Here is a 10,416-nt window from a genome sequence, read left to right on the forward strand (position 1 = left end):
ATAAAGTCAGAGTGTCGAAAAGAAATTATTTTGAAATTATCAGATGAATTTCTTTTCGTCTCTCATTGGTAAGATCATATGCAACAATAATCCTTACCACAAATCTTTTAAAATAAATTTATTATAAAATTTTATGGGTCCTACTTCATCTATGTTTTTGTGCCAACAAAAACTCTTAAGACCATCTGCAACAATGATCCTTAGGGTATCATTATTGCAAGTCCTTGTGTTTGAATCCTTAATACACATATATGTATATATATATATTATATATGCGTATATAATTGCAGGTTAACGACTTTACGGAAACCCAAACCGAAAATCAGTTTGGGTTTCCGTAAAGTCCTTAACCCGTAATTATATACGCATATATAATATATACATATACATATATATATATTAAGGACCTAAGCACAAGGATTTGCAATAATGATGCTCTTAGCACAAATCATTAAAAAAAAATATTATAAAATTATATGGGTTCCACTTCAGTTTTTGTGCCAACAAAAACTCTTAAACTCCCTAGCTAAGGATTCGATTTGCTGAGCCTCTTAACTATTCGCGGGCCCCACTGATACTACGTGGCGGTCCACGATTGGTTAATTTTTTTTTTTTAAATCCAAAAAAATAATAAAATAATCATAACTACTTTTTCTAATAATTTGTGTCTAGAGAATCACCATTGACATAATTACTATGCTAATACATTATGCATAAATTCAGATGGATTTTTTTTTTTGAATAATTCTTTGGAGTGGTAATGAAGTGATAGGACGAGCAAAGCTCAAATTTTTAAAAATGAATGTGTCATGAGTAGAAGAAGACAATGAAGCTTCACCATTGGTTGTTATTGTGAAAAGAGTGGTGGATTTCACATGATGAGCATTTGTTGTCTTCCTTTATCTTGATTTAAATAGAACCTTTTAATTTTCTCGAGCCACTCAATAGCATGGCTTCACTTTATATCTTCCTTTTAATGGTTAAATATTGAAACTTTACATAGGAGATGCTGAAAATTCTTATGCATTTGCTTGCCAATATATTCATTTGTCAATACACAAATTAAGTCGTGTATGGCTTGAATCACACACTGAATGTAATCAATAATATCACCATTTTGTTATCCTCTCCACTTAACCTCAAAGACATATAGCATTTTTAGACTCATCTTAGAAAACGTTATACTATGTGCTAGTATATAATTCTTTCAACTTATTCACTAAATTATTCACTGAACTAGTTATACAAACTCTCAGGAAATAGCCCATGATGACAGTAACTTCCAAAAAGTGATACATGAAAATGTAAATGATCAAAATACTGTTTGGCTCGATTGAAGTAAGGTCATAAACATTATAAAAAAAAATCCGGTCATAGATTCTCGACATTGCATAAAGAAAATACAACCAAAATATAATCCAAACAGAGTTAGATGCATGTGTGACAGGTTGATAAAATTTTTTTGAGAATTTTGCTGTCTATAATCGTCCAACTTAAAACTTCATTTCAAGAAAATAAAATAAAACATCTATGTCCAAAATTTATTCGGGTAGAGAGCCAACCCCCAACACAAAAATAATCGTGGAAGAAAAAAAAACACAGATCATAGGGGATTAATAACGTAAGCCACAAGCGACTTAACCTATTTAATAGGACCAATGCACGATTTCAAAACATTGCTTAGGGCGTACGGAACTTGTGGAGAGCAATGCTCAGTCTTCACAAGGTCTACCAACAGAGGGAAGACGCTCGACACGTGTCTTTTCAGAGACTCTGCCTCTAATGAGCACAAGGCTTCTAGCGAAGAGACAAGCAACGAAGTCCTAGCCTTCGCCTCTTCTGTCCGGTCAAATTCCATCGGAAGAATCCAATGGATTGGTTTTGTCTGTTGTTGGTGTTGACCTGTGCAGTTAAGGTAGATCTTCACGACTTTTGAGCATTCAGTGACTAGACGAGACTCGAGTTCGAGCTCCTTGGAGACGTCAGGGTTGCAAGTAACCATGTCTTGTAGGAAGGTCATGTAGGATTTGTTAGCCTCGTTCTCGAAGTTAAGGAGCTGAGGCTGTGTTAGGTTTTGGACAGAGCATGCTCTCTTGAACTTCCTTCGAAGGACCGTGTCGGTGTTTAGCTGCTGAGCGTGAGACGCGATGCACGAGAAAATGTCCGCGAGGATGTCCACGTGTGAAGCTGGCAATGAGTATTGGTTCCTTCTGTATAACTCACTCACAACCTGGAAAAACCGTAATAGATGAGTAAACAAAACATAACAGTTGGCTAAGTAAGTAAAGAGATGGTACCTCGACGATTTGAGACAAGACATCAATGTGTTTCTTTGTTCTGGAGACGACGTAAGACATAATGTGAAGGTTACCATCATCAAGATCATCTTTGTCTACGCTTTGACCAGAAGACGTTTCAACATCTTCAATATCATCCATAGTTCTCAACACTTTCATGAAACCCGCGAAAGTAAGCGAGGCTGCTTCCTTGAGAGCCAAGAAAACCTCTGTCCACTCATCTTCAGATGCGCTACGAGCCAACCCATCAGCCAAACGAAGCAAGACAGAGATCCCCGAGCCTGTTGAGCCTTGAACAGGACTCTTTATAAACCCTAGAATGATTGACACAACGCTCGAAAGCTGAGACCTCACTGAGCTGAAGAAGTTGGCGAGTAGATCAACAAGATGCTGTAGCGCAAGTGTTGATGTCTCAGCGTCCCATGTAGTTTCTTCGGTGTCTAGAGAAGCTGAGGATGGCGAGTCGCCGCTGCTGCTTTCTTCGAAGAGCATATCGGTTTTACTACGCATGTTGTTGAAGACTGGGAGGATGATTGAGCAGAAGATTGCTGCCCAAAAGCGTCTTGTGAAAAGGTGACCATGATCCATCAGAATGTTGAAGAGTACTTCTATGGAACGCTTTCTAATTGCTGGTCTTGGATCTGAGGCTTGCTTGGATAAACCTGAACAAAATGAAAACAATACTCAAATTTAGAACCTAACCGAAAACTAAAGTAACCAAACTGAAACCAAACTGAATTTTGTAAATAATCAAACAGTTCCTAAATCTCTAGAACTGAAAAACCCAAAGCCGAGCTGAATATTGTAAATAATTGAACGAAAAACCAAAATCCGAGCTGAATATTGTAAGTAATCAAACGGTTCCTAAATTTCTAGAACCAAAAAACAAAAATCCAAAAACCCAAAAACCTAAATACTGGAACCGAAACAGAACACACATGCCTACTCAAATTATTTTAAGTGTGTAGTAGTAACTGATAAAGAGTAGAAGCCAACCTGAAAGCAGAGGAACCCAATAAGAAACTTGTTCATCAAGGTCAGTAACACTCTGTCCATCAGACGAATCTTCCTTTAAAGCTGAGATGTTATCGTTCTTCAGCTTCTCGTTCAAGAAGAGTCCTCCTTCTGCAAGCTTCACAGCGCAAAAACGAAGAAACTCTATGGTGTTGAAACCAATGTCGCCTTCAAACTTGCTGTTGGTGAAGGTGATAAGACATCTGATGCAATCAGCGTATACCGATATCTCAGTCTCGGTTATGCAATGAAAATGATCCCTCACAATCTTCTCTATAGTCTCAAAAGCCAACAGCACAATGTTCTTCCTCTCATCAATCGCAGCAGTTGTGAAAACCTAAAACCAAACAAGACCATGTTAGGACACACTAGAAAAAAAAAAACATTGCATTGAGAGACATTTTGTTTTGTTTACTTACAGTGAAGACACTTTTCCAACCAGATTGCACATTACTAACTCTACTGAGAACCATTTGAGAAACACAACGGACTATAAGCTCTCTAATCTCTGCGGAGCTGCTGTTCTGCATGACAACAACGAATGGTCGGAGAAACTCATGCTGAAAATGGTAGTTTGCTAGCTCCTCACGCTCCAGGAACTTCATGGAAAGCTGACGAAGCGAGTCCATTACAAATATTGCAACTGAGAGATTCTCTGATAAGCCTACTGATACAAAGAAGTCAGAGAGAACGTTCCATATGCGAGACCAAACTAACCGGATCCGGTTCATGTTATAATGCCTGTCACAGTGAAACAAATATTTCCATCAACCACATGTTTTGTAAGAAATAAAAAATAAATAAAACAAGTGCATGTTGGACTATCATTGACCAACTCCTTATTAATTTTGATTCATTTCAATTTGAATAATAAAAACAATTCACCGCATTCAATTAACTAGAACATAAGTACGAGTAAAAACAATATTAAGGAAAAAAAAATCAAATATATATCAAATATAAAATTTAAATGAGAACTTACGCTGTCTCCACTAGTTTCGTGAGGCTAAACACACGAGGATCTGCTGGTGATTGAAGCTCCGACATGGAGACTTTACAAAGCGCCTTAACGAAAGCAACTATAGCTTCACTGTTCAACCTCTGGCTATTAGCATAGACATGGTTCAACTCAAAATTGCCTATTTGATCCAATAGATTCAAATTGGCAATGAAGTTCTTGATCTGCTCCGGTGTTACTAATTTGGGAACGGTTTTCACAAGTGAAGTACTATCATAAGAACCTCCCCTGACAACAGCCATCACAGATGGATTCTGAAGAGCGCCACGTTTCTTTAAATGTGGAAAGCCTAAAGCCTTCTTTTCATCTACTTCAGCTTTTGTTGTAGGGATGTAACGTGTATCTGCATGTGATGATCCTTCTCCCAAGAGTTGCAGATGTTCAATACGTGAAAGGCAAGTTAAAATATGTTCCCAAGATCCTTGTAGATGGTTACCATCTTCTATAGCTATTGTTATTATCGCCTGCATAATACAATATATTAACAGATTGTTAAATCTAATCAACTGCTTATATTAATTTAGGCTACAGCAAGTGAACTTATACCTTTACAGCATCAACATTTTTCTGCTTCATATCAGCAGCACAATGAAGATTAGTGAACTTGGCCATGGAAGTGACAAAAGCATCTCTCTGAGTTTGCATTCCCATAACTGCAGTGACGTGCACCGCGTATCGGAAGCCTTGTAAGCACAGAGAAGTTGCTAGTCTATCATCACTCTGGTCAAGAGTGACACTGAATGCAGCAAGCATCGGTCCCCATGAGACCTCGAGTATAAACCTCAAGATGGAGACATCTGTAACACTATGATAAGCTGACCTGCAGACCAAGAACAGAACAAAACATATTGATATTAGCACAGATAATGGGTCCGAATTGTAACATGCACTGTAATAGTAATAAAAATGTATAGATATATTTGCTTATGTAAAGGTTTTTGTTACTATTAACGGGGGTGCTACATGGTTTGATCGGTCATCATTCAAAGCCAATAAGGAATGTATTATAGTAGAGTGCTTACTCTGATTTCTCTGACTTAGCTTGGAACTGTTCCTGGATATCTCTTATAAGAACCCTGTTGGCACCATGCGCTTTCTCATCTGGTTGCATCCAAGAAACCAGATTGAGGATGCCGTCTAAGCCCAGTAGCTTATTCAAGCCATTCACCTGTTTACTTTGTGGGGCTAAAGTATCTGAGTTCATCTTAATCTCGTCTTTCACAACTCGATCATAGAGAGAGCCTAGATACTCTTCAGGTAGGTCCTTGCCATCATCTATTCCCCGGTTATTGCGGACAAAATCAGCTTTGGACATCTACACAACCATTAAGTTTGTACAAGGAATCAGAAAACATAGGTACTGAACTAATGTTCAAAAAAAAAAAAATATATATATATATATAGGCACTGAACTTGATGAATACCATAAGAAAGGAAGCAATACCTTATCCTTAACCATGTTGTTGTGTGCATCTGTGTTGAGCATAATCACAGAATATGCAAGAACGTAAGCAGTGTCTGCACTGGTGAAAGAACCAGGGTTGCATTTCCAGTAATGTTCTGCAAATTTCTCCATGATTCGGTCGATCTTCTGCGCTTCTCCTGGTAGCCTAAAGCCGCGTAGAAAGAACCTTATAGCTTCAACAAAATCCTTCCCTTGGAAGTTAAACGAGTCCACATATGCATGCATAACTTTGAGTGGAAGCTCCTCCCTTTCACCAAGATAATCACCAATCACAGTTCCATTCAGCCCTGCTGTCTTCATCAGAAACGAAGCCACTTCCTCAGGAGAGTTGCCTATTTTCTTGCTGCTTATGAGAAACTCAATACCTTTAGAAGGCTTCCTATTAAACAAAGAGATACCCTTCTGCAAAAAAACGCCATGATTATTTGTCAGTGAACTATGCATATTCAAAAAATAATTCAATATTTTATTACTAAAAAAAAAACAAAGCATCATCAAAAAAATTAATATGTGCAAACCTGGAGTTCAATCTTGTAAGCTCTTCGCTGCTCAAGCATAGAAGCATCATACGCTTCAGGATTAGTATCTGGCTGTGTATCACAGTCTTCTTCACCAATCTGGCTTGCATTACTATCCATAGAAGCATATATCTGTGAGCCCTTAGGCCAAACCGTCTCATCCACTTTCAACTGCTGATCCATCCAACTTCCCATTGCCTTGACTACGTTAACCAAAATTTTCACAGATTCATTCCTAAACGTACTATCCTGTGCTGGAGACAGCGTTGTTGATGAACCGGTCGGTGGTCCTAGAGCGGTTTTCAGAAGACCGTTGACAATCCTGCAATCATCTGATGGATTTATAAGAGCTTTAATACATTATATGTTTACTCACAACGAGTCATGCAGTTCTCAGACTAATCTAATACCTTTCTAGTATGTTAGAGGAGTCTACATCGCAGTCATAGTTCACAAAGATATCGACAATCAACTGCGGATCTTGAGACATTTTCTCCAGCAAGTTGAGAACAGTCATCTTCTGAAGGAAGCTAGGCTGGAGAACGTTCTCTAGCACACAGAGGACGATCATCGGAAAGAAAATGCCGATTTCCGCTTTCAAGACTGATCTAAGCTTTGATAATAAGCTCATGAAGATAGCACATTGCAACTGAAAGATGGACATGATTGAAACTGCACTGTTCTTTAGTAGTGATAAGCATAAGTATTGCTTAACAGCACTAATGAAGCTGCATTAAGTAAAAACAAATATATAAGACCAAACCAGCATCATAATCATAATAACAAATATTCAAGAAATCGTTAGGCGCTAGTTAAGCAAATCCAGACCAATTTTTTAGACAAAAGTATTTCGTTTAGGTCCGAAGCGCAGTTTAAACCGATTTTTAGAACACTGATAATAGCTAATGAAAGATTCGGACACAAACCACTTGCCTTTCATTAGACCGCCAAACAGGACCACCATTGTCGATAATGACCTTAAGCAACTCAAGAGACAACGTCTTACCCCTCACCATGATCTGATCATCATTCTTCTCCTGCGAGGAAAACCTCATCGACAACTTACACAAGTTCTTGAACAGAAGGAAAGCGTCCTGTCTCATCTTGCTCATGTCACCGGTCAAAGAATCAGCTTCACCGTTTTTCTCGTAGCCACGAAACGACGGCGAGTCAGGAGTCATAACGGTCTCCGTCTCCGGGTTCTGGAGCAGAATCTGAATCACATCAGGAGGAGGAAGAGGGCTCCCTTGCCCCGCAGCCATCACCTCGTTAACAAACCCTTGGCAAAAATAAACAGAGCTGCCTTCGTTGACGCTCTTGTCCGTGAACGCCAACAGCTCGTTCACGTACACAGTCTTGACCGCCACGTCAGCAAGCGAGTCCTCCTCTGATCTGGTGAAGATCACGAGCATCATCTGCGCCAGCACGGACTTGGCGCAGATCTGCGTCGTCCCGCTCAACCCGCCTAGGTAGATGTTGTAGCACGTCTTGACCACGTGGAGCAAACAGTCTCCACGGATCAAGACGCAGGGAGATCTGACGGCCGCGAGGAGGACGCGGAGGACGGCGAGCTGGATCGGCTCCTCCGCCATGGCGCCGACCTTGGAGACGGCGTTGACGAGCTTGAAGAGGACGGAGTCTTGTTTGGAAGACTGGATCTCGCCGCGGATGACGGAGAGGGAGAAGAGCTTGAAGGCGCAGTCGAGAGCCGGCTCGACGACTTTCGAGTACGCGGTGTCGAGGGAGAAGAGGAATGGCTGGAGGACGGCGTCCGCGTCGGGGGAGGAGAGGCCGGCGACGGCGGAGGAGGGATCGTGGAAGTCGTCGGGGAGGGATTCGAGTTTGTCGAGGACGGATTTGCAGGAGGAGACGAGGTACGTGTGCTTGCGCCACGCAGCGTTCTTGATGATCTTGTCTAGAGACGGGCCTATCACGCGGCCGCAGCGTGTGGCGCCGCCGAGAGTTTGTGACGTCGACATCGCCCGGAGTTTTTTTTATTTTATTCCATTTCAAACTTTGAAAGAGAGAGAGAGGAGAAGAAGCTTTGATCGTACGTTTTGTGAAGTGTTTGCGTTTATATACCTTCTCGGTTTGCTGAATCGGTAAAAGGCTTCTTCCTGCTGAAGAGGGAGAGAGCGCGTGGGAGTCACTTGGGACAGAAAGGCGCGTGTGATTCTCTATGTCTTTATTATTACTACTCGTCTCCCACGTCGTTATGATCTCATCAAATGTTTTTTAAAATATTGATTAATACGATTTATAAATGCATATTAATGGTCTCGATTAAGTTGACTTTACTGAAACGAAACTGTAGTAATCTCGTAACATAATCGCATGTAACAGTAGTAAGTAGTGATATTGATCGGAGACTTAATCTAATCCGACTTGTATTAGTATTAGTACAAGTCAAATGATTATTTTGGTTTCTTACCAAACCATATAGGCCATAGATTATTGTGTGTTTAATCCATACCAACTTGTTCCGAACGCCAAATACGAAGACTTTTCTCCTCTTTACATAGAATATAATGATAGACATTGATTGTCTTGCAATATTCTCTTTTGCTATATGGTATTATACTTCTACAAATGTATGTAATATATACATATAGAAATGTAATGGTATTTTGATTAGTTGGGTTAATTCACAAGTGGATGTTTCAAACCAAGCATTCTGTTTGATTGGATCAACCAAATGCTGATGGAAGGAAGATGTAACGTTTCAACTTATATCGATCATCTTAATTAACGAATTGACTTGGCGTACGAGTGAATTTTCAAAGCAGGCATTTGTGTTTGACTCGATCAACTAAATGGTGTTTGAAGGTAGATGGTATATATTAATTGTGGTATCTATTAGTGTTAGGTTATGGTGACCCTGTAAAATGTGTTTGGTGATGAACTAGTCTCGCCTTTCTTGACAAAACTTCCGACTTATGTAGCGTAACAAAGAGACCACTTGAAAGGCAGCTCCAAGATGTTACTTAATTCATGTTTGATCATTTGATCCACCTGACAAGTAATTTTGCTTGAAGAGAAAATCTTCAGTGAAGATGAATTCTACCTAACAAAATGTATTATTAACATGAACAAAATCTCGAACGTTTTTTTATAAACGCATCGATCGATCCGTTTATGTTCAAAAACGCATCGATCGATCGAGTATATCAAGTGTTCCTCGGAATTTCCGAAGATATTCCAAGGAAACCCTAAATTTGGTTTCCTCGGAATTTCCTCGGAATTCCGTCGGTATATTCCGAGGAAATTCCGAGGAACACTTGATATACTCGATCGATCGATGCGTTTTTGAACATAAACGGATCGATCGATGCGTTTATAAAAAAACGTTCGAGATTTTGTTCATTCGATCTATTGGATATCCACATCGATCGATGGGATAATCTAATCGATCGATCACATTGTTACGCTTTGGTCCATCTTTGTGATCGATCGATCCATTTTGGGATCGATCGATTACATTGTTACCCCAAACCCTGTTTCCTCGGAAAAGCCTCGGAATATTCCGAGGAAATTCCGAGGAACACTTGATATACTCGATCGATCGATGCGTTTTTGAACATAAACGCATCGATCGCTGCGTTTATAAAAAAACGTTAGACATTTTGTTCATTCGATCTATTGGATATCCACATCGACCGACGGGATAATCTAATCGATCGATCACATTGTTACCCCAAACCCTGTTTCCTCGGAAAAGCCTCAGAATATTCCGAGGAAATTTCGAGGAACACTTGATATACTCGATCGATCGATGCGGTTTTGAACATAAACGCAACGATCGATGCGTTTATAAAAAAACGTTCGAGATTTTGTTCATTCGATCTATTGGATATCCACATCAATCGATGGGATAATCTAATCGATCGATCACATTGTTACCCCAAAATCCTGTTTCCTCGGAAAAGCCTCGGAATATTCCGAGGAAATTCCGAGGAAATAGGGTTTTTAAACCGAAAACAACGTTTTGCGGTTTGAATAACACTTATATAACCCTTATTAAGTGTCTTAGACTGATTATGAAGTCAAAAAATTGTTCTTTACCCTATAATAAACACTTTTCCGATTGTATGAACGAAATCCCCA

General features: G+C 39.7%; 1 protein-coding gene across 1 annotated transcript; it reads right to left on the bottom strand.

Moving 5' to 3' along the window:
- Positions 1 to 1,481: 1,481 nt before the first annotated feature.
- On the bottom strand, positions 1,482 to 8,459 carry LOC106304651 (brefeldin A-inhibited guanine nucleotide-exchange protein 4). Its single transcript, XM_013741053.1, has 11 exons — positions 7,246 to 8,459; positions 6,723 to 7,040; positions 6,313 to 6,634; positions 5,774 to 6,196; positions 5,352 to 5,644; positions 4,876 to 5,149; positions 4,294 to 4,793; positions 3,731 to 4,052; positions 3,294 to 3,648; positions 2,298 to 2,959; positions 1,482 to 2,230 (listed from the first exon to the last, which is right to left on the bottom strand). The coding sequence occupies exons 1-11, from the start codon at positions 8,289 to 8,291 to the stop codon at positions 1,643 to 1,645; spliced, it is 5,103 nt and encodes a 1,700-aa protein (XP_013596507.1). The 5' UTR covers positions 8,292 to 8,459; the 3' UTR covers positions 1,482 to 1,642.
- Positions 8,460 to 10,416: the final 1,957 nt, after the last annotated feature.

Source organism: Brassica oleracea, chromosome C1 (assembly GCF_000695525.1).
Source record: "Brassica oleracea var. oleracea cultivar TO1000 chromosome C1, BOL, whole genome shotgun sequence".
NCBI lineage: Eukaryota > Viridiplantae > Streptophyta > Magnoliopsida > Brassicales > Brassicaceae > Brassica > Brassica oleracea.

What these genes read in the sequence shown, in the direction of transcription:
- LOC106304651 (XM_013741053.1), bottom strand. Translation starts at nt 8,291, where the DNA reads ATGTCGACGTCACAAACTCTCGGCGGCGCCACACGCTGCGGCCGCGTG. An exon ending in TCCTCTAACATACTAGAAAG is followed by an intron (nt 6,635 to 6,722) that starts GTATTAGATTAG and finishes AGATGATTGCAG; the next exon opens with GATTGTCAACGGTCTTCTGA. An exon ending in GCTAAGTCAGAGAAATCAGA is followed by an intron (nt 5,150 to 5,351) that starts GTAAGCACTCTA and finishes CTTGGTCTGCAG; the next exon opens with GTCAGCTTATCATAGTGTTA.